The 25,096-nt window shown below is 40.1% G+C and overlaps 2 protein-coding genes across 4 annotated transcripts; one reads left to right on the forward strand and one right to left on the reverse strand.

Moving 5' to 3' along the window:
- Positions 1–268: 268 nt before the first annotated feature.
- LOC107394390 (neuronal pentraxin-1) lies at positions 269–15,718 on the forward strand. 2 transcript variants are annotated; one of them, XM_015973317.3, is made up of 6 exons: positions 269–312; positions 5,395–6,642; positions 9,028–9,715; positions 10,536–10,786; positions 11,595–11,774; positions 14,105–15,718. In XM_015973317.3, exons 2-6 carry the CDS (start codon positions 5,845–5,847, stop codon positions 14,312–14,314), a joined length of 2,127 nt encoding a protein of 708 aa, XP_015828803.1. In that variant the 5' UTR covers positions 269–312; positions 5,395–5,844; the 3' UTR covers positions 14,315–15,718. The 2 variants fall into 2 exon arrangements, with proteins under 2 accessions (XP_015828803.1, XP_054600957.1); XM_054744982.2 differs by having other exon boundaries at positions 9,028–9,712.
- Positions 15,719–18,672: 2,954 nt separating this feature from the next.
- Positions 18,673–24,871, reverse strand: LOC107394389 (XK-related protein 8). 2 transcript variants are annotated; one of them, XM_015973314.3, is made up of 3 exons: positions 24,500–24,871; positions 23,843–24,027; positions 18,673–21,472 (listed from the first exon to the last, which is right to left on the reverse strand). In XM_015973314.3, exons 1-3 carry the CDS (start codon positions 24,790–24,792, stop codon positions 20,724–20,726), a joined length of 1,227 nt encoding a protein of 408 aa, XP_015828800.1. In that variant the 5' UTR covers positions 24,793–24,871; the 3' UTR covers positions 18,673–20,723. The 2 variants fall into 2 exon arrangements, with proteins under 2 accessions (XP_015828800.1, XP_015828802.1); XM_015973316.2 differs by having other exon boundaries at positions 24,599–24,710.
- Positions 24,872–25,096: the final 225 nt, after the last annotated feature.

Raw genomic sequence — 25,096 nt, forward strand, 5'->3', positions numbered from 1 at the left:
ACGCAGCACTCGTCATGGGAAAATGTTTCTTATCCAGATGCTTATTCCTAACGGCTAGAAGCAAAATGCACAAAAAGCCCCCAAACTGTTATTAGTGTCAAAGTCAAATAGTTTCATCCGCACACGCTTCCCGATGTACTTTGCAATTTGATGCCCTCCTTATAACAAAGTGTTATAAAGTCACACTGCTGCACATGCTCGGAGACTAACAGAGAGGCAGAGATAAAAATATCCACATAAAGCCAATCCTTCTCAAGCTGATCAGTGTGCTCACTGGACTGAACAGCTCAGGGATCTCAAACTTCCAGGCAGGTAAGAAAATATCTGTTTCCTACTGTTAAACGGTTTCAGCAGGGAGAAAATGAAACTCATCAAAAGAAGTTAAAGAAGCTGAAACTCAGAGAAACACAGTAGGATCTGTTTACAAACACTTTGATGCTTTTCGTTTGTTAGTCAGGTTCTTTAAAATTACTTTGAGATAAAATGTTTTTTCTCTATATTCATGTAACTTTATTGGATTTGCTGAAAAGACACAGCTGACCAGATGAAAGTATGCTGCCCATATAGCAAATAGCAGCCTTATCTCCTTTTAATTACATCAATGCTGCCTAATTTTTTTTGTATGTTTTTTGACACTCTTGGATTTTTTTCTGCAATTTCAGAGGTTGTAAGACATCTAAAACACTTTCCTGGATTTAATTTTAAAAATCTGACAATTTTTGCTTTGAAAATGACCTTAAATTTCAATAATAGTCTATAGAGAGTATCTATCTATCTATCTATCTATCTATCTATCTATCTATCTATCTATCTATCTATCTATCTATCTATCTATCTATCTATCATCTATCTATCTATCTATCTATCTATCTATCTATCTATCTATCTATCTATCTATCTATCTATCATCTATCTATCTATCTATCTATCTATCTATCTATCTATCTATCTATCTATCTATCTATCTATCTATCTATCTATCTATCTATCTATCTATCTATCTCTATCTATCTATCTCTATCTATCTATCTATCTATCTATCTATCTATCTATCTATCTATATATATATATATATATATATATATATATATATATATATATATATATATATATATATATATATATATATATTCAAATTTTATACTGTTGAGTATATATTATGAGTATATGCTAATGGGTTTGGATTAACGGTAGAAAAATGAATGATAGACTGTCTGTGCTTGTATTGCACCTTTCTGAGTTAAAAGACTCCAAAGTGCTTTATACTACAGCCAGCACATGCACCACCGGGCCCTCTGGCCACCATCAGGAGGGTGAAATTTCTCACCCAAGCACACAATGTCTGACATGACCAATGAAGTCTGGGTTTGAACCACCAACCCAGATATTACAGGGCAAACTTCTAACCCCTGAGCCACCGTCATTCCAATAGAAATCAAATTCTGATGAGCAAACACAATCCTGGGCAAAATGTAAGAGTCTAACAAGCACTAAAAAATGGAGTAATTGAATAGGAATGTTGATTATACTGGGTCTAAACCTACAACTATCCAGGTATTATTTATAAAACAGCCCAATCAGTAAATATAGTAAATAAGCTAAATAATGCATACGTCTCTGCTGCATGTCCTTATTTTTATTTCTTATTTGTATTCACAGTTTTTGAGAAGCATCAATCACGAGTATTTGTTGCTCAACATTGTCATTTTGTATCCACCCGACTGTTGTAATTTGGCTGGTGCAGGGCTGATGTGCTTGACGCCACGTGCAGCTCAGAGACTTCAGTCTGACCTCTCATTGGCTAGAGGCGGCTTAGAAAGCCAAACTGTGGGAATGATCAAACGTACACCTGCTGAAAAAGCGTGACTGACGGGCAAACGTTTTTGACATAAATAACCTAGAATAAAGTTTAGAATAAAGACCAGGAACAGCAGCATATTTGGATTCTGTTCATTTAACTTAAGAGTAAGTTGGAATGAACTTTATATTTATGCAATAAAAAGAAACATCCAGTCAGAACAGGAAGTATTCTCCACCAAACAAAGCCATTGGGATTCGTAAGTTAGCTAATGTTGGAACTGTTCTTTGAAGATATTATTCTGTCCAGTTAGACAGAATGTTCTGGATTTCAAGCACCCCCCTTCTTCCATGAGACATTACACTAAGGCGGCGTTGTGTCACGTGAGTCACCTTGAGTATTAAATTCTCAGCACTAATGACCCTTTGCTTTGTTCTGGTGTTGCAAGAAAGATACATAAATGTAGCTTTGAAAAACATTGTTAGCAGTTAGACTGGTGACATCCAACATGAAAGGATAGTCCACCGCTAAGTCAAATGTAGTTTGTTGCCTTATTAATGAGTTAGATTAGTGGGAAAAAGTATTTATGTAACCAGCCCGGTCATTCACCTAATCTAGTAGTGTTTTGTTAGCTTTAGCTTAGCATAAAAAAAGTAAGTGAATGGTAACAGCTAGCATTTCATGAAATGACTTAATAGTAATCCTTTTTTTTCTTGGTGATCTCAATAATCAAATTGATTGCAAATGAAAATAATAAGTAACACAGAGAAATTACAGGAGCCAATTTAGACTTTGTACTATATTATGATCAATTTCCCTCTGGGATTAATGAAGTATTTTTGAATTGAATTGAATTGAATGATAAAGCACAACTGTAAGCAGGGTACAAACTATGGGAGAGCTAGGGGGAGCATGGCTGCCCCGAAACAGTGATAGGCTCCCCTGGAAGCCCATCTGGCCAGATCAGGGCACTTTCAAGCCCAGGGCCCTAGCAATCATGATCCAGTGCTGATGGAGGTGATGAGTTGTACAACTTCACTTACACACCCCATCCCTTATCTCACGGGACCCCCCGCCAAAAGCCTGTGTGTAATTCAAACCCTGGTTGTAAGCCACAGCTGCAAGATGCAAGGCAATGAGTTAGCAGCCCCAAAATTAGCTGTTTACTGTCATAGGTTTACTAACATTTCACCCTAATGACCATGACCAGCAAGTTTTGAGACCGTTGCCTCATTTTCTGTGCCTTGCAGCTACAGCGTACAATGTTTTATTGTAATGTAGTCTAACCCCTAATCAGCTCCTGTAATTCCTTGGTGTTATTTTCATTTGCAGCCAATATGATTATCAAGGTCACCAAGAAAACTAGGGTAATTTTGAGTAATTTTCATCACTTTTTCACACAAAATGCTAGTTGTTACCATTCACTTACATTGTATATGCTAAGCTAAAGCTAACAGAACACTGCCAGATGAGAATGACTGGGCTGGTTACAAAACGATGTTTCCCACTTATCTGATGTCAAAAACATTGCATAAAACTGATATTTTGCCCTACTTCACTCCTGTTTGATATTTCCTACAAGCTTGGTACTGTAAATAACAAACAACAAAGAAATTAGGGATATTTATTTCACATGGAGAAGAGTTGAAAAGAACACATTCACAGTATCAAACTGCTTGAGTTGAATGTGAATAGCAAGTTTTATATTTTTCTTATGAAACACAAAGGGAAAAGCTTGCTCTTGTTCAAAATGGAATGCTTATTGGTCATGTGCGAAGCCTTGTGTTGCGGGGACGCATCATGTTAGTATCATGTTATCTTAAAGTACGAGACAGCAGGGGTTGTCGGGTTTAATCCTATGTCTACTGGCTGCTTCTGTCAAGTGTTCAGACTTAGAAAGGAACAATACAATACGAAACAGGTTAGAGCTCTTAAGATGATCTTGTTTGTTCAGTCTTTGATTCATCAACACAGCTGTGGATTGTTCTGTAAAAAATTCAAGTTTTTCCTTAGTTGGTCACAGCTTTAACTCGTAATAAATCAATGTATGAAAAGACAAAACGTGCTCGCTAGATAAAAAAGTTTCTCTTTTTCTCAGGGGTACAAAGTTACCGAAAGGTTTTTTATACTCAGATGTTTGTGCTTCATGGTCTTTTCGGGTCTTCAAACTGTTTAGGTTACTAGGCTACACAGATAAGGAGCTAGAAGGAACAACAGCGTATGTGTTCTGAAACTTGTCCGTCTTGGTTCATGTTCTCTAGATAACCCAACAAACACACAGGTAGACTGCAGTTTCTATTTGTTCACGGGTTAGGGTTAGCCTTTTTCTTTGTTTCCAGCATAAATGCTCTAGGTACCATAAACATTTCAGATTGAAATCTCTTGTTTTTACATGACTGAGGACAGTATGGTCATAAACTGTCTATGTAGGGGTGACGTTTTGCATAAAATACAGCTACTCTCATGTAGCCTGGCCCGCCAGACTCCTCCTTTGTTTAATTCTGCACAGAGAAAGGGTCTGTGAACTCTCCTATTCAAATAACCCCACACCGTGAGAATTCTAACAGCGCTGAGTAGTGTACGTAACACATCATAACGCAGAGTTTCTCATGAACATGGCGCCTGAAGTGGAATTCGCTGCAGCTCTTTCCTCTGTCCTAAATGACTTGGACACGTCTTTCAAACCACAGCAAGTAGAAGTGCTAAAAGCCTTTCTTCTAAAGAAAGATGTTTGCGCTGTCACCGGACGCCGTTCTTGACAACAGCCAAAAAACTACAGCGTGGCGGACGTCTCACACAGCGACGCTCAGTTTCTCATAAACAACGAAGACAGTGGCGGAGTTCGCTGCGGCACTTTCCTCTGTTCTAAATGACTTTAATGTCTTTAAAATCACAACAAGTAGAAGCGCTAAAAGCATTTCTTCTCAAAGAATAAAAGATGTTTGCGTCGTTGCCAGACGCCATTTTTGACTACAGCTAAAAAACTACAGCGTCGCGCGGTACAGTCGGCATTCCCATCTTTTTTTCTGATTGGTTATTTATGAGCTGCCTAGTCCCGCCCCTCAAGTGCCCCTCTGCCTGTGTGTTACCAGACTCTTTCTCTGTGCAGAATTAAACAGAGTGTGGCAGGCCAGGCTAACTCTCATGCACTTTATTACCAAAGTAGTTTTATTTTTTACTCATTAAGCTTCCCCTCTAGTCCACCTGTACCAGAAAGATAATGTTGGTTGACTGACAGAGAAGAAATTTCTTTACAGGAAATTTTCTTTGCTGTTCGTACAACCACATACCAAACAATTTATTAAAATTATCTCATCTTGTAATTGAGCAGTGATTTTCTTTCTCAAATGTAATTATATTGTTGCTATTTTATTGAAAATACTTATCATGATGCTTTAAATGGTAAAAGTACAAATATTACTACTACTACTGGTAATAATGATATAAAAAATAACAAAATAATAATGTTATTTTAAATGGTTTCAACAAACTCATAACTGAAAATAAGGCCAAAATAGGCTTTAAAACAGTCACAGTACCTTTACTGATTTCTCTAACTTTGCTGCATGTTTTTAAAATGTTTTCCATGTCTCCAGCAGGAAATATTCTCCCGGATTTAAAGGATGTTTAGACATTAAAGTTAAATGGATTACACTCAGCTGTCAAGTGCAGGAAGTTCTTGGACCCAACAGTGATCACTTGTCTGGCAAAGGCCCAACGGGTCATCCAGTGGGTGGAAGAACCCATCAGGATGCATCAGTGACGCTCTCACAGGCTAATAACTCACTATGGAGCCAAGAGACTTTGCCTGATTCCATAAGGTTGCCCTAAAGACGAACAGAGTTTGGCAGTGGCTTGGCTCGCTTTGAAATACTTGGACTTTGTTTTATTCATTGACTTTAATGCTACTTGAGGGATTTTTATAGACATACTGTGCAACACCTACATTCAACACAAATGACCTCCATTCATGGTGCTCTATACATAAAAGCTATTATCAAGGGAACCTGTAACTCGTCACAAAATCATTTATATTTCAACCAAACATGGCCAGAGATGATGGTTCTCTGAATCTCATGCTCATGTCTACAAGGCACCAGCAATGGTTGGGACACTCTGCAAAGTTTGTCCTTCCCGTTTTCCCCCTGCGTTCAATTATTTTGTCTTACTTCCTGTCATGTTCTGCAGCAGGTGCTGGCTTAGAGCATGACTTTGGTATTAGTCCCAAATTTGTTTGTACCCCCATTCCCCCAGAGGCAGACCCAAGCTGCCATTCACCACCCAGTGTGCCCCACGGTCTGAGCAGTAACAGCCACAGCAATGACCACAATGATGGCAGCCATCGGGGCATAATGTCTGATGAGGCTAAAACCACTATTTTGCACCTGCGTGAGAGCCTTGTCCAACAAAAAGAAACTATCCTGGACCAGCGGGAGACCATTAGAGAGCTGACTGCCAAACTTACCTTGTGTGAAGGCTTTGGTGGTCACCACAGCATCAGTCACCATGACACACACCATGAAAGCCATCATGATATTCACCATAACAACCATAACAACCACCATGATGATCACCATGGACATCATGGAAGTCATCATGGCAACGGTCATGGAAGCAGCCATGGCAGACACCATGGCAGCAACCATGGTAGCCATCATGGACCATCGTCATTACACCATGGACCCTCGACGCATCATGACAGCGATCACCACTACTCCCATGGCAGTCACAGTTCAGACCTCCACCATCAGAAGGTCTCGTCATCCATCAAGCACAGTTCCTTTTCCCCAGATCAAACTGGAAAGATACTACAGACACTGAAAGAAAGGCTGGAGAACTTACAAGTGAGTAGAACTTCAATGACAAATATCAGTTATTACAATCCCAAGCATGTCCTAATGATTGGTACGAATTGAACCTGCTATCCCATGTCTTGACAAGACATTGATTACAGTTGTAATGTTTGTCAAACTGCCACTTTTCTGATAGCATCTACAGAAATATTTACTGTTCTTCACAAGTCATAAGACACGGGGAGGATCTCATACAACCATTAAAACCAGACAAGGATAAGGTCTAGGCCGATGTGAAAATACGGACTTTTAAAATTCTATGTATTTATCTTGTTGGTGATATTTCCTCATTCCCAAAATATTAAATGTACAACCAACATGTGCGAAAGTATTTTTTCAGCAATATGGAATCAACATGCATTCAGAGATCATTGTCTGGTTAAGGATCACATAAGTCTTCATCTTTGATCAGAGGTTTGGAGCTGATGTCTTAGTTTATTCAGACCAGACTAAGACATCATAGGTACCATAAACATTTCAGCTTTTGACTCCAAAGATAAAAGCCTCCGTGTGGTGTTCAATGAGCTACAGTGGGATTCCAGCCAAAAGTAAAGGAACCAATTCCCTTTTGGTTACTACTCTCGTGCTGGTTGTCCTCGGTATGAAATACAACTATTGCATACCACATTGCAGCTACAGTACTAAACCAAAATAATGAATGGTATAGGATATGTACTTGATAGGTTGGAATGTCACAACAGTTCTTTAAGGTGATGTTTCACTTAGAAATATATAATACTTGTTCTATTTGAAATACAGTCATGCTGAGTTTCACATGCATGTTCAATGTGAAACTAGTCTTCAGCTCTTATCGCCAATGAAAGAAAAAAGATGCGGAAATACTTAGGTCAGAAGAAGCCACACAGATCTAGGTCACAGGGAAATGTTTGCATTGATGGACTCAGACATCTTGGCTTGCAACCATGGAGTGTTGTGTTGATTTAACAGCTGGGACAGAGCAGAGTGCATCTCCCTTAGTACATGCTGCTAGCAAAAGCAAATCCATGGTGGAACACATTCCGACTTGGGTTGTATGTGGAGATAACACATCAACGTTGTAGAAGAAAGCGGAGGCAGTCGAAAAGTTACACTGCTGTTGGCCAATCAGAGGCAAGATGTTCGCATATCATGAATATTAATGAGTAAAGCTCCAAAGCCTGCTGTTTTCAATCCACCAACCACTGTGGTTAATTTCTATTAAGAGTTTTTTTCCCACTGAAAACCGCTCACAGGGCATTCATTCATGCTAGAGACCACAGCAAATGCATTCAAATGCTGAGTTTATGCACACTTTAAATGTTTTTAAGACTGTTGGGATTATATGTCGTCTTGTATAAAAAGATTCCTGGAGGTTGTCTTGCAATATCAGTAGTATTATACCCTTTTAGTTATGGTCTGAACTTTTGCTCTAAATGCACATTTGAAATACTGCAAAAACATTAACATTCATATATATATAAAGTTTGCTGAAAAAAGCTAAAACATTGAATTGCTGTGAACATTTAGGACCATGTCAGGTGGCACAGGAGTCTTTATTATATTATGCATAAGTGTACTGCACTTGGACAATTTCTAATAATACATTGACAGGGACGGTTTAAGAATGTATTTAGTAAATGTGAAATGTATTGTAAAACAAGGCAACAAAATATCAAGTTTTAACTTTATGTTCTGATGATGTTAAGTCCCGTGTTAAGAACCAACCAGTGACAGAAAAAAGTTTCACTTTTTAAACCTATAAAATTGTTAAAATTGCTAAACTTGATTTGCCTGCTTAAAATTAGGCACATTGCATTTGTTGCATCTGAACATTTGTGCTTATCCTATGTCACTTTTTATGACATCTGGTGTCATTCTTAAAACCCCACAGGCCTTTGAAAGTCTCACAATTCGTGTAGGTAGTCTCAGACTTTTCTCAGGGAATTTGCTGCATGAAATCCCTTCCAATCTCATTAGAAAGTGCAAGACATAACATTGGCAGGGCCAAGACTTAGCCTCTGTCACTCCCTCTTTTAACAAGATGTCTACACTACTAGCCTCTGGTTGTGCACCGAAGGGCGCTAGCCAGCCTCACTTTCAATTAGCTTCATCCTTCCTGACAAAGCTATTAACCGTGGTGTGTGTGCTGGCAAGGAACAAAGCTGGATTTGCTGGAGAGGAAGATGAGAATGAGAAAAAAGAGGAACAGGAAAGTAAACATTGGGGTAGAATTTTTTCTGTAATTTGTGAAAAGCGACAATTTATTCAACTTCAACAATACCTAATATCCTTTCAGTCCCTCCACTTTTGATTTTCTAAGATTGCAAAATAGGATCAATGCTTTTCACTTTTGGACGTTGTTTAAAGTAATGTCTTAATTGTTTCATGTGTCTTCAGGCCAGAAACTCCTCCAGCTCCTACTCAAGCTCTCTGAGAGAACTCCTCCAGCGGAAAATCAGCGCACTAGAAGATCAGTTAAATAGTTACAACAGAGATGAGCATGAAAATGGTCACCACAGTAGTCACCACGAGCATCACCATGATGGCCATCATAACAATAACCATAGCAGAAACCACTCTGACGGCCATAATCATAACCACCATTATGACCACCATGGTGGCGGCCATCACGACGACCACCATGTCACTGATCACCATAAAGATCACTACAGTAGCCACCACGGCAACCACCATAGTAACCATGATTACAACCATCACACTAGTCATCATAATCCTTATAACAGCCATCATTATGACCACCACTATGATCGGCATCTTGGCCAACATCACGGTCCCAACCACAACAACCATCACAGCATCCACCACGATGATGGGATTGTTCATCACAGTGATCACCATGACGCACACCATGGTGACACTCACCACAATAGTCACCATGAGTATCAACATGGACACCACGATAAAATCCACGAGGATCACCATATTGACCACCATGATAATCACCATGGCAACGATCATCAGCCACAGCATCTTCCTCAAACCAGTAAGGAGACAAGTTCAGGGGGCACTGGTCACAGCAAGTTGGAAACAGTTCTCAGCCACCTGCCCCACAGCAGTGACCGTGGTAGTCACACACAAATGCACACACACACACACACACACACATGAAGGATAATGGCAGAATACTTATCTCATGCAAATGAACTCAAATGGCACACAGTACAAATACATCTTTTTGGTCAGTTGATCTATTAAAACTACAAGCAGGTGCAACTCATTATTTTGATAATGAATGAGTCCACTAAAATAGAAAAGCATACCTGCTGATTGTCGATCTATCTACATATATTCAACTGCTTGAGCTAAAACCTCTAGCATCTGGGGCCAAAAACCGTCTTTTGGTTGGAGATGCCCAAAATTAGTTTGGAAAAAAAAACTCACTACTCAAAGAAAACAAAAACATGCCAATTAGAGAACATGTATACTCCACAACAAAGACCCTAGCTGGGATTTTAACAAAAAAACAACCTTGTTGTAAGACAACTGAGCTAACCAATGGTGCTACTGTGCAGCCTTATCAACAACAATCATAATAAAATGGTTTACAGGCATTTTGCATCAACATTTGACTGTTAAAGCTGAATTGTAAGAGGGCAGTTATTTCAAAGCAAACAGAATTTTCTCAGTGTGTAACTTTGAAATAGCATACTAGCTTATTTTGTTTTACTTTTAAATACTTTCAAAATGATGGTTAACGTAGATAAAAAAACAAAACTGATATTTTATACCGATTTAAATGTACCAGCTCAAACAAGGGAAAGTTATACTAAACCTCTACAAACTTCAAATTGCAATGATATGACTATTGATCTGATAATAACAGTTGTTGTTTGCTTTTTAGGATTAATGACATTAATCTCGTCTTTTTTTCTCCATCTTACCAGGAAACTACAAGAAGCTAAAGAGTCCCAGTGCGTTCCTGCTTGATTTCCCCATAAGGACCAATTATATGTATGCCAAGATGAAACAATCAGTGGTCAATGAGATCTTTGCCCTGACCATCTGCCTCTGGCTAAAGCCAGGGGAAGGTCCTGGCCTCGGCACTCCTATTTCCTATGCCGTGCCTGGACAAGCCAATGAGCTGGTGCTTATGGAATGGGGCAGCAATCCCATGGAGCTGCTGATTAATGACAAGGTAAAATAGGAAGTATTCCAGTATTTGTTAACCTAAATCAATCTGTGATCATAAAAAATATCATTTCTTTATTCTAGTGGCGCTGACATATTTGTGCATTTCCTGTTTTTGCAAACGAACATTAGAAATCAAGAAATACATAAGGAGGAAGATGTTTTTTGTAGTTTCCAATAGAAATTAACCCTTCGATTTGCCAGTTTAGGTTACAGATTTAATAGGTTACATTTAATTAAATTATCCTAAGAGCCCCCTAATCTTTTCTTCTCAGAAGAGCTGATAACTATTTCCCCCTTCAATGGAAGACAGGTGGTTGTGTTTGTTCCGTCTCTGCCCCAGTACAGCCTGAAGTGATCTCAACAGGCAAATGAGCAAAGCAATTAATCCTGTTATTGTCTTGCACTGACTGACCCAGTTATCTGAGGGAGAGACTGTGGGATAAACTGTCATGTTTCCTGTCCGGGATTCACATATTGTCTGTGATCAAAATGATTAATGAACCACTAACATGATCTGTTTTTAAGAAATCTAAATTAAAGCAATGCATTAACTTTTGATGGCCTATTGTTCAGGTGCACTCAAAAAAATAACATAAAACAGTTTACATGAGAAAGCAGATCATTGTAGGTTTGTAATACACAGTTCTTTTATAAAGAGAGATTTCTTCAAAAAAAGAGTAACAGTTCTCCTACACCAAGATCTCCGATTTACAAAAAAATTAATATAGTTCTTGATTTCATTTAAATTTCTCAGTGATATGAAATATTTTTCCCTTTTTTCTTTCTATGTTTTTTTCTCCTTGCATTCTTAGGCAATGACCTTGCCAATAAATATAATGGATGGGAAGTGGCATCATGTATGTGTGACATGGTCAACACATGACGGGGCATGGGAGGCCTACCAGGATGGAGTTAAGAAAGGTTCGGGTCAGAACCTGTCAGCATGGCGTCCCATTAAACCAGGAGGGAACTTTATCTTGGGTCAGGAGCAGGTGAGCCATGCATAATGCTTTAAGTAGATTTGTTGCCTTATTTCTATTAGTGTAAATTTAACAGTTATCTGAAGACGTGAGAGGCTATTTTACTTGTTACAGGTCTTCAGATAAAGATTTTTATATAAAGTGCCAAAATGTATAAAAATGTAATCCTCATCAGGGCTGCCAACCCTCAGGCAATGAGCGAAAGACACACACATCGGATCCTCTTTGCATACTCTCACGCCACACCTCCAACATCTCATGCTGATGACCCCCCCCCCCCCCCCCCCCATCAGCTCATTCAGGCAAAACAGTCAGCATGCACTCCTCCTCCCCCGCTTTCACGGATTTAAAAGTTCAAAAGTTGGTAGACCTGCCCCAAACTTCATTGTATTAAATAGCAAAAAAAAAAAAATGAAGTGGCATCTCACAGGGTACCACCAAGCCCCACAATGCGGCTCAAAATTTGAGGCCAACCCGGAAGTACCAAAAGTTGCAGTTCCACCCTCATCCACTGGGGGCTGGTGTCAGAAGCGAGCAAATCCTTATTGACTCCCATGTTAAAAATACCAATTTCACAGCAGAAATAAACATGTTTACAGCCTGGTACCAAAACATGTTTTTGGTTTAAATGATCTAGTTTACACTCATGACAACTCTGAGGGGGGGCGGGGGGGGGGGGGGGGGGGGATTTTTTCTCACTCTTCTGTTTAAGTGTATTGAAAGCCTAAAATTCTGTATAATTAATGAGCATCAGACCCACATGACCACAGAGCTAGCTCCGTGGAAAGGCCTCAGTAGAGCCTCGGTCTGGCCTGGAAACTGCTCCAGGATTTTGAGTCTCCATGTTTGTGTATTCTGTTTTGGATATTTTTTGTGCAATTGTTGGACAAAATGACTTGCTGTGGCATTAATTGCACTAATAGAGCGTCCAAGGAGTCTCCACTTGTTTTTTTTTTTCAGTAAGTAAAATTATATTTATGTATTTTTGGTCACTGCCGAGCTGAGCTTAGATTTTAACATGTACTGTTTAACCATGAAATTTAAATGTAATAGGGTAAAACCCAGTGCATTTAACATAATGCTGCACTTTAGAAAATGGGTTGAAATATAACATGTTGGTGGAGCTGGGTTCCCACTATCGGCTTGTGGAGCTCTCGATAGACCTCTGTTTTCCACCCGTTCTCCCCTCCCCGCAGCTCGGCGCATCTCTGTCTGATCGCGGCTTCTGTCTGCTGCGCGGGCTGCCGGCCAGCTTGTGGTTCTCCCCTCCCCGCAGCTCGGCACATCTCTGTCTGCTGCGCGGGCTGCTGGCTTTCAGCAGCTTTCGGGAGACCTCTGTGTTCCACCCAGTTTTACCCAGCGGTCAGCCCGGGGTATCTCTGACTCAGAAGTTCTGGTGTTGTGCACAGTTAACTCCAGTTGTAGCTAGGTTGCTACCTCTGTTAGCTTAGCTCCCACCTCTGCGTTAGCTTTGGGTTAGCTTCAGGTTAGCTTGTAGCTAGTTCGACCGGGTGTCGTCAGTTGATCCCAGCCTTACAGCCCCACCCTCAGCTCCACCTCTCTTCCCTTTTGTGGAATTGTCCGGGCTTGATGGAACCTGTGACACAGTCAAAATGGCGGTGGTGGCCACCTCCCATTTTAGCACAAAAACTTATTATTGGAGTCTATGGAAACCCATTGTCCAATATTTATATGTCGATGGGTACCACTTTAGCTCCCTTACTTTTTTGATGACACAGTGGTTTATATTTCAGAAACATGTGTAACGTGGAATATTCACAGGAAAGGTTACCACAAAAGAAGAAATGAAAAACTAACATGTTTTGATTGTTTAAAGAAAGAAGAAGAAGAAGAAGAAGAAGAAGAAGAAGAAGAAGAAGAAGAAGAAGAAGAAGAAGAAGAAGAAGAAAAGATCATTTCTATTGCGCCTCTCATGATAAAAATCACGAGGCGCTTCACAAAAACAAAAAATGTAGAAATATAAAAAAGAATTTAGAAAATGATTTAAAATATATTTAAAATTAGCAAAAAATAGACAGTTGTGATTAAAAATGTAAAGAAAGAGAGAGAGTGAACAGGAAAGAGGGAAATCAGTGAATCCTGAGGAAGGTGGAATAGGTAGGGAGAGCAGAACAAGGTGATGGTGATGAAGGCTTTTTTTTAATTTATTTAGCTTTAACTACATTTTACAGATTTTTTGTTTGCTTCATATTGCATCTGTTCTTAAATGCACATCTGAATAAATTAATAGAGAGCACATTTAGCTCTTTATTTCTGAAATGTGTTCTTTTTTCCTCAGCAAAATAGTAAATCTTGATACCCTCTTTTATTCTTCTCCACAGGACACGATGGGAGGTCGCTTTGACATCACTCAGTCCTTCATGGGACAGATGTCAGATTTCCAGTTCTGGTCCAGAGTCTTGACAGCCAGTGAAATCCACACCCAGGCATCCTGTGGAGGTCACCTTGTAGGTGATGTCATGTCATGGTCTGAAGAAGTGATGGAAGTTTATGGAGGGCTCACTGAGCTACCGTTTGAACCCTGCCACTAAAAGTGAACCCTGACCCCCTCATAGACAGAGCTGTGGGGTCAAATGATTGCAAATTATGTGACAAAAATGGGCAAAGAGTGGAAATATAGAACATTTCTGTCTCTTCACCTACTTTAGCTCATGTCCGCATACTGAACAGGACAGCTTTAAAAGCTCCACAGATCACAAAGCTTCGGATTTACTGACGGTATGGTCATGAGTCAGGACTGTGAGGGATTCTTCACACGTAATTGGCTTTCCTTTTGACACAACAACTCCAGAGGTTGCTGTTAACTAGCATTCAGAAAGCAACAGCGCAGATGGTGAAAAAAGACTCAAAGGATGAATAAAAACCCCACTCTAACAACTGTTGCAGGGTTGCAGATTGAATATTGCGTGGACAGCATGATAAATAATGTTGATTTTACACATTATCTTTTAGTATTTCATATTGAAAATAAAACAAGCTTTTTTTTCTAGAAAGTTCAAAGTTGTGTTGTAGCATTTGAAAAATGCATTTTCCGTGCAGATGTTGCATTTTGTCCATACCGTGCAAAAAGTTTGTCCATGTCCTTCTGTGAGGGGATCGTTGTCAGAGGTTTGTTATATCACAGCAAGACGGTTCAATGGCGTCAAGCCACCGACCGGCGTCACGATGGGTCAACCAGGTCTCAACGTGTCAGTGTCTCCTGATCAACCAATGGCTTATGGAGAGATTTGCCTGTGAACACCTGACCTGATCCTGCCTATTTCCAACCTGCTCAGACCACATGGAGCCAAACAACACAAACACATGCTTGCACTTGCTCAGACACACTGACGAACTGATAACGCAAATCGCTCGATAGGAGCTTCATCAGGTTTTATTTTAAAAATGTGTTTTTGTACAACTAAACCTTATCAGGTAGTGTGTTTTAAATGATAAAATCATTCATTATAACACTTCAGTGTGTACAAAAGTAATTAGTAACATAAAACTGTCATTATGTCTGCTCTGGTGCTTGTAAAGCACTTTTTCTGCTGTATATTTGCTCATTTTAATCCTGCACCTTCTATAATGATCTTTCTTTTGTTGATATAGAAAAGGAATGCCTGTTGTTTTCCCAACATTTGGACAACATTTTTAAATCATAGCTGTAAATAATTCTTCGTAATGCCAAAGTAATAAGGACTATGAAATCCTGATCTTTTTTTCTCATGAGTAGTGGGCCAAATGGATGTTTCTTTCTTTCTTTTTTTTTCTTTTTTTTTTTTTTTTTGTCTTTTAGACCTAGACTAACCTTCGGCTATGAAGATATAATATTTGTATGAAGTCATTGTTGCATGTGTTTGGATGTAAATGTACAAAAAGTGCTACATTGTGTTTTCTCCTTCATGCGTAAGCCAAAGTATAGAAATGTAAATGTAAAACTTGAATGGATAATATTATTAATAAATATTGGTATTTATTTGCAAATTTGTAAAGATTTTGAATAAAACTGTTTAAGATATTAAAGTTTTCTTTTCATTTCAGATAAGTATTGATGCAGAATCAAACCAGCTTAAGGGAGTGCAGTGGTCCACCAATGAAATAACACCATGATTTATTACTTCCTTGTTGTTTTTATGTTTTTTATACAAAACAAGATGGTGGCGTGCAAGCGTGCAGCATCTTTCAGCTCCCTTGTTGGTATGCCTTTTGCCAACTATGTGTGGTGAGACAGTAGCCTTTTTACTTTGTTTTTTTTATAAAAGAATGTTTCCAATTTCTCACAAAGCTAAGCTGGTTCAGGGAGTCTTTGATTGTTTATAAGTGGTCAGACCGTGGCGGAAACGTGGTGCAACTGTGTCCTTTTTACAAATGATTATGCAATGCTGTATTAAGGGGATATGGGGGCAGTCCCTGCGCTCTCAGACTTCCTTTTAGCTTGAACATAACTTGCTTTTTATTCTGACTGAAGCTGAAGGTTAGGATGGCGGTGAGGGGAAGGTTAAATAGCAAGAAGGTAAAGGTCAGAATTTGGAGAAATCTCTGTTTTACCACGGCAGTCAGAAACTGACGCTCTGGCACAACGCATTGCCTCCCGACGCGTTGGGACTCCTAACGAGTCGGAAACAAACACTTGGTCACTCAGCGTCAGTTTTCGACGCTTCGAGTTTGAGAATGTGTGGGCAGGATGCACTGTAGGTCATTGTTTCTCTCCTCCATTTTGGGGAAGCAGCAGTCTGATGGGATACGACTAATTACCAGAACGGCTTGGACTAATTTGTGAAACGCTCTTCAAACCAGCACAATCCGGTTCAAACTCCATCAAGTTGGTGAGAAAGAGTCACATGTGAAAAACACTAAACTACAATATCTAACAGCCAAGCTACTAGGACTAAATAGTCATAATACTAAAAGCTTTGCTGGGACTCAGACTCAATGCTAATGCTGAACAACAGCTAAGCTACGGCATAAGCACTCACTTGCGGCTAATCCGAGCCCTGACTGCTACAAGGCTGGTTGAGACTGCAATGCTTTTATAACCTACAGCTAAAGAGCTGCTACGTAGTACTTTTCTTAGCTACATAGCATCGTTCTCGTTAGCCATTGGCTACAACCGACGCAAAATAAATGAGTTCTATAGTTTTGAGCTGAAGAGGGCGCTAGACTGACGTTTTTAGACAGAATTTTGAGTTTTCAAAGAAAATGCATCAAAATGCAAAAATTACGACTTCACGTGTCTACAATACTTTTAGACACTTGTATATACAAATTATAAGCAAAAAAAAGTTGATTTTGGTGTGACTTGCTCTTTAACAGTTTTACAGAAAGCCCCAGGCTGCCAACATTTTTGATTATTTTTACTGTTTTTTGAAGAGTCACCAAATATTGTGCTCCATTACCATGTAAACAGCAAGACTACCAATAGAAAGAGTAGGCTCACTTCTGACATCATAAAGAATCAGCGTGTTTCTAGCTTTTTCTGTTTTTTCACAATCCATTGTTGAGGTGTGAGCGGCCGAAGCTTTTCCAGTTTGCTCCTCACTAAGCGGCATAGCGGCATCCCAAAAAGATCTCCTAATTCTTGGATTGTCCACCTCCTGATACATGACGTGTGACACACATGAATGAAAATCAACTTTAGAGCCGTGATGTTTACTCTCGAGGTGCGCAAGCTCTCCAAGGCCCGCCCCAGTAAAAACCACAATTGACAACTTTTGTTGTCAATGGCAGCAATTGGTTGAATTTAGAATGACGACTTTAGTCATGAATGGCAGTGAATGAGTTAAAAGACAGAACAACAGCATGCCCTGGTGCACCAAATGTTACACACAGTAACTTGACATGCTGAAGGGTTTGAGTACAGCCTACCAGGGGGGAGCAGGCCAGCAGGTAACAGGTGGAGGTCGTGCAGTACAAGCATTCTGACTGCAGCCAATGAATCTAAAGCACAGCAAATCCCAGAGGAGCAGATCTCATAACAGCACAGCCACACAAAGCAGCTGACACACAGCAGAGGAAGAAAGAAACAGAGACAAAAATCCACCTACCATAAAATACCACGACTTTAATTGTTCAGCTATTAATACATTTCAAAATAAGACTTGTGTCGAATAATTTTATTGGTTTTTATTTTATTATTAATGATATCAGTTCACAGTGTATGATAGTTCACGTTATCTTTACAGGTGTTGTTTCAAATTTCTAATCATTTAGTGCATGAGGGAGCGGATATCCGCAGACGTTCTGCACTGGAACTGCAGTCGGTGTGAATGGCAGTTTGTCCATACGCCGTGCAGCAGCTGGGCTGCATCCAGTTTTGGTGTGAACAAAGGGTCAGCGTGACCCCTTGTATTTCAAAAAGAATGTGTGTTACATGGTTTGTCAGACAGCAAGACCTTTAAGAACTGTCCCTCGCTGTTCCTCGTTCTAGGTGTCGTACTCGCGGGGACCAGGCTTTCTCAGTCCTAGCACCGTCACTCTGGAACCAGTTGCTACCCTCAGTTAGGCTGTCCCCATCTCTGCCGGTCTTTAAGAGTCACCTAAAAACACACCTTCTCCGCTTGGCGTTTCCAGAACATGTTTGATTTTGGCCCTCTATTATGTTGAATTTATTTCACAGTTTTCATTGGTTCACTCTATCCATTGTTTTACACATTTGTCCTGTACCAGAATGTTTCACCTATTTTGTAATTTGTATTTTGTAATTTGAATTGCTTTTATTTTTTATTTATTCAATATATTTACCTTCAACTGAACCATGTTCAGCGCTTTGGGCTTCCTGACAGGGTTGCGGAAGGCGCTTTATAAATAAAGCTTTGATTGATTGATTGATTAATTAAGAACAATGGAGGAATTCCATGGAAGTGTTCTTTGTCTAAGGAATGTATTGTAAAAGAACAAGCTGATGTACACAGTAAAAATGTGTTTATGACTTTCAGTCAAAGAAGACATTTGGTTTCACAAAACGCGTGCAAAGTTCAGTTCTATTCTTTCAACAACAGATGTCTATGTGATTTCTTCTGCATGTTTAGACTTGAACAGGTAACAGAAAAGGCTCACATCAAACTGCTCAATAGTAATGCTGTTTTAGAGTTTTGTCATTCATTTAAACTTTTGTTTAACCCTTAAAAGTGTCTGAATCTACTTTGTATCTGACTCATTTAGTTTGTTTCTGTCTGACTCTTTCCTCTGAAACGTCCTTGTTGAACTCCAGTTCCTTTATTCTGATCACGCTGAAACTGTGATTTTCAGTGTAAAAACCTTCAGATGTGTTGATGCTGTGTTTGTTTCAGGCCAGATTACAATATTAATTATTTTTATCAAATGTATCTTGATTTCTCAGGATTTTTTAAGGTTTACCAGACAAAAGTTTATTCAGCTCTGTAAAATTTAAAAAGAACTAATAAAAGTCGTGCCAAAAATAGATGTATTTATCAAATCTTTACATCGAGTCAAGAACATCCAAAGCAAAACATAAATCATAAAAAAGCTAAAAACCATCACAAGACTGAACCTGAGAAAACAGAAGCACAATAGAAACAACTTAAAACAGCTGCTTCACAGATTTAATGATAAAGAACATTCTGAGTTTCACCCTGACTGGAAGAATTGGAACCAGCTGTGATCAAGCCACAGATCTTGGACCCAATTTATTTAGAATAAAGAGACTTCAAGCACTAAGTGTTAACAGACATACATACATGTCTTATAAAGTAGTCTCACGTTATAACTGCAGTAAAAGAAGAAGCTTCACCTGAACCCAAGGAAAATCACGTGTTGGGAATGTTTCTTTGTCAGATGAACCCACTTGCAGCCGGGAAGGAGAAGAAACAGATAATTGCTTAAAAATGTCAGAAGTAGAAGTTAAAAGCCTGCTAATAAATAACTACACCAGTAAATATACACCCAAAGTTTCTACTTAGGTAACAAAGTATTTGTACTTCATTACTTGACACCTTTGGTCCTTCCAGATTTAAATGGTGCAGCAGAAAACACTTGTCAGTGAAAATAACAAAACTTTTCTCCCCAAAGTGAAAAGACCCGTGTAAAGTTTCTTTGGTGTGGCTTCATCACTTCAGCAGCAAGCTACTCAGAACCTGGGCTGCATAGTGGCGCAGCGGTTAGCACTGTTGCCTCGCAGCACGAAGGTCGCAGGTTCCAAACTCGGCTGCGGCCTTTCTGCGTGGAGTTTCGTGTTCTCCCCATGCATGTGTAACCGGGTTCTCCGGTTTCCCCCACGGATCACAACATGCCCTACAGGTTATAAAGTGTAAGTCGCATTGGATAAAAGTGTCTGCTAAATAAATAAACATAAACCTCTGACCTGCAAGAAAACACGAGGAACCTGGCCTGATACAAAAAACTGACAAAGACCTCTGTAATCTGACAATAACTTTGATAAATCTTTAAAACTCTTTACATAAATAAATACAATTAATAATCCTCTTTAAATGTTAAAATACCACAGTGAGGTATCAATGACAATTAAACTCAGTTCAAACCAGTGCTTGAAGTGGTACAAACTAAGTACTAGTACTCCACTAAGAAAACATCTGGGATCAGATTTCTGAACATGGAAGGAGGGGGTGTCATACGAGCGATCTTTGAACTTTGGACGGGAGGTTTTTTCGGCCGGAAAAAGGTGAAAAGTGGGAGGTGAAATTTAAAAGTGCCAGTAATATACACCTGCCCCACTGAAAGCACTGGTCCAAGTAAATGCTTTTTAACTCAGGATTTTTTTAATAATAAAACATTTTTTTTTTATCAGCAGCTGATAAAAAAGAAACCGTATTTAACAGCCTGATGGTACATTGGAAAAGCAGGACACTGACTGAATAATGTCGAGCCTCTTTACGGTGTTTGGTCGACAGCTGCACACAATGAGGATTTGTCTCCAGCTGAAGAGGAAGTTCTGTGAGCCTGATGCTGCGTGACTTTACCTCTAAGCACAGCATTTGGTGATCAAGAGTAGAAGTTTTCAGCCAGCATCTTCATTCTCTTGTTGCAGGGTGCTGGTTGGACAGGCCGATCCTTTTCTTTGCCATCAGTATGATGAGAAAAGGCCCTCAGCATCATCATGTTTGGAGGAGAATCCACTGTGTCTGGGAACTCCTGTATCTGCTCCGTGTATCCTTTCAGTTCTTGTTTCTGCACGTTTGGATGGAAGCACTTGTAATAAAGCACCTTAAAAAAGAGGCCAATGGCGTAAACGGCAAACACACTGGCCGCTATGATGATGGCGTATAGCTGCGGGACTACAAAGTAAGGTGGGTCAGTGATCATCATCCCACACCAAACACCTAAAAGTATGCTGTTATCAACTAGGATGTAGGTGTGGTACAGAAATGTCCTGTTCCTGGTATTCCCCTCGACCACATTGAACCAGTCGAAGTACCAGATGAGGCCCACTGTGGCCCTGTACAACCACTCCCCAAAAGCACTGTCCATGAAGTGTGTCTGTGCACGCCAAGAGAAGAAGAAAAGGACCAGCCAGGAGGTAAAGAAGTGGGCAAAGAGAAAGCACGGCAGCACAGAGGCAAAGAGAGAGAGGGTAACGAGGCGAGAAATCAGGAGGAACCAGTTCCAGATGAAGTAGAAGATAGATGAGACGATGGATGGTTCCGCCGCATTTGGAAGGAAGGAGCGCAAGCTGCGGTGGTATGAGGTGACACAGAGAGCAACAGCCGACATCGAGCCGATGGTCTTCAGCACTAGGGAGAAGGAGAGGAAACATTATGTCATTCTGACTCACTCCTCCTCAACATACAGATGTGGACAGAGTTATTGGTACACTTCAGTCATTGAGAGAAAACCCCACAAGGCTCACAGAAATAATTTGAATCTGACAAAAGGAATAATAAATAATTCAATTAAATGTAACCAATGAAAGTCAAACATGTATTTTCAAGCATGCGTTCTCTCTCTCCTGCAGGCAGACAATGCTCTATGTGCGGTGTGCAACATGGCAGTGATGGCTGCATCCACTGGAGCTAAAGATCTTCAAATATTAGGAACAAAGTTCCATCTTTAATCTTTAAAACCATCGTCAAGCAGCTAGATGTTCCTGTGACTACTGCTGCACATTTTATTTAGAAGTCTAAGATCCACGGGACTGTAGTCAACCTCCCTGGTCGTGGCTACAGGAGATAAATGGACAAATCAAAGAGATGGATAATCTGAATGGTATCAAAAGAGCCCAGAAAATGTTTTAAGAGATCCAAGGTGAAGTTCAAGCTCAGTAATATCGGCGCCAGATCGCATCATCCGTAGATGTTTGAGCTAAAGTGGACTAGATGGGAGATGACCAAGAAGGACAACACTGTTGAAAAGAAAAGAAAAAAAAAGCCAGACTGGAATATGCCAAACTACATGTTGACCAGCCACAGAGCTGCTGGGAGAATGTCCAAAGGACAGACGAGACAAAAATGGAACTTTTTGCCAAGGCACTTCAGTTCTATGCTCACTGACAGAAAAATAAAACATACCAAGAGAAGAACACTGTCCCTACTGTGAAAAATGTACTTCTTGATCTTCTCAGTCCCTACACCCCCAGCAGGTCCCTGAGGTCCAGTGATCAAAGCCTACTGGTTGTGCAGCACCAGGCTAAAGGTCAAAGGTGACAGATCATTCACTGCTGTGGCCCCCAGACTCTGGACCTCTCTCCCCCTGAGCCTGAGATCAGTGGACTCAGTGGTCTCCTTTAAAAAGCAGCTGAAGACTCACTTGTTCAAGCTGGCTTTTGTATGACCTTCTTCACCTCTCTCTCTTTATTCTGCTCTCCCCACCTATTCCACCTTCCTCAGGATCCACTGATTTCCCTCTTTCCTATTCACTCTCTCTTTCTTTACATTTTTAATCACAATTGTCCATTTTTTGCTCTCTTTAATCATTTTCTAAATTATTTTTTGTATTCCTACATTTTTTGTTTTTGTGAAGCGCCTCGTGATTCTTATCTTGATAGGCGCTATAGAAAAGATCTTTTCTTCTTCTTCTTCTTCTACTGGCCAGCTTGGTTTCAGCCGCAGGTCATGGGTCTTGCAACAAGACACTGACCCAAAACACACAGCTAAAAACACCCAAGAATGGCTGAGAGGAAAACATTGAACTATTCTGAAGCGGCCTTCTGATCCCTGACCTCAATCCTATTGAGCAGCTTTAGATGGAGCTGAAACATGTCGTCTGTAAAAGGCGCCCTTCAAACCCGAGACAATTGGAGCAGGTTGCTCATGAAGAGTTGGCCAAAATACCTGCTGAGAGGTGCAGAAGTCTCATTGACAGTTACAGCATCGGTGGATTGCAGTGATTGCGTCAAGAGGCTGCAAAACAAAATATTAAGTTAGGGGCACCATCAGCAAGTAGCTCAGGAGGTAGAGCGGGTTGTCCAGTAATCAGAAGGTTGCAGGTTTGATCCCGGCTCTGACCAGAGAATCCTGCTGTTGTGTCCTTGGGCAAGACACTTAACCCACCTTGCCTGCTGGTGGTGGTCGGAGGGACCGGTGACGCAAGTGCTCAACAGGCCTCACCTCTGTCAGTGCACCCCAAGGCAGCTGTAGCTACATCGTAGCTCATCCCCATAAGCATGTGAATGGGTGAATGACTGATTGTGTTGTAAAGCACCTTGGAGGGTCGTAGAACCCTAAGAAGGTGCTATTCAAATACAGGCCATTTATCATTTTTGTCCAGGCCTGCTCCATGAGTTTTTCTTTTTAATACTTCAACTGAAGCATGTTGGAAAAGTAATGTCTACATTTCATAGACTTTTTATTTAGTATTACTTTAGTCAGATTCAAGGTATTTATGTGACCATTGTGGCTTTTTCTTTCTATCACTGAAGAGTACCAACCGTTTTGTTAGGAAAACAGGTAAAAGGTTATTGGGATGTTCTGATTTCCTGTCCAACCAGTGTTATATAAAAAAATCTACAAAATCAATTTAAAGCTTCATATTGTTTTTTAACATTTAAGGCGTTGTTCTCCAAAAAGTTATGCACATTTAGTTTCTATCTAAAGGTTTTTGTATCTTTGCTACTTATGGAACCTCAGATTGGTTTTACTGATGAAGAGCAAGGGAAGGATTTTCACCTGTGATGAGGTCGAGTTGTCCCTGCTGCAAAGTGATGGTCAGCATCAAGACAATCTGAGGCGCGCTCTCAGAGAACGTCTCAATGATCCTCAGCATGGCTAAATCGTGGTTCAGGTACACAGCTTCATCCTCCAAGGAACCTCCCTGCTTATAGTTCTTCACTGACATCAAGACGCTAACATTTCTGCAACACAACCAGCAAAAAACACACACATATTATAAAAAAACACTTCCTTGAGCAAAAGGAAACCAAGTTCAAACTTCCTTCTTTAGTTTGTTTCCTGTGTTTACAGAAACAAAACCGTCAGACAATATAAAAAACTGATGATCAGCTGTGCTGCGGGTTGAGGAGGTGATCATCCCAGGATGTTAGAGTTACATGTGATGAAAATCCTGTGCAGATGTGATTAGAAACCACAAGATTACAAATATCTTTATATAAAGTACACGTGAGAATAAATAAGCATGTTTCTAATGGCCCTTAGTTCTCTTTTTGACAATATCTTCAGTTTGGTTTGTATTTAATGTTTTTGTTCCGCTTATTGGTGCAAATTCTTTCACAGAACAGAAGCCTGTTTGGCATGTCCTGTAAAAGCGAACACTGTCAGTAACAGAAAAATGCAGATGTTCCAGCTGTTTAGGCACGTTGAACACACCTTATGAAGATTCCCAGCTGGAAAAAATGCAGAATCTTTAAGTTGGGAGACAGATTCTCCTCGAATTTGGTTCTCATAACAAAATTATCATATTTATACCAGAGCCAGCTGTAAATCTGAGCCAGGAAAGAGGATCCAAGGAGCAGAAACACCAGAATACCGAGGCACAAGTACGCCCCCTCGTTGTAAAAATTCACAGCAGCCCAGACATCCAGCAAGATGTCAGACAAAAAAAAGATGAAGCCCAGTATGGTCAGGGACAAATCCCAAATGGAATATCTGAACGGAGTCATGCTGCTCTGTGTCTCCTGCTACAACATGACTGAACTAGTCGCTATTATATAAGACCAAACGAAAGTGAAAGCTGAAGTTCATTCAGCGAGACTCCTCCCTACAACACACACACACACACACAAACACACACACACACACACACACACACACACACACACACACACACACACATACACACACACACAGATTACTAGTCCTCTGCTGAGGTCAAATTCCAACAGAATGTCTGAATGAGCATTTTAAAAACATACTAAACCCATTTATTCTTTCTTCTAAATTTCACATTTTCCAGTAACAAAGTGC

This window comes from Nothobranchius furzeri, chromosome 19 (genome assembly GCF_043380555.1).
Source record: "Nothobranchius furzeri strain GRZ-AD chromosome 19, NfurGRZ-RIMD1, whole genome shotgun sequence".
Taxonomy (NCBI): Eukaryota; Metazoa; Chordata; class Actinopteri; order Cyprinodontiformes; family Nothobranchiidae; genus Nothobranchius; species Nothobranchius furzeri.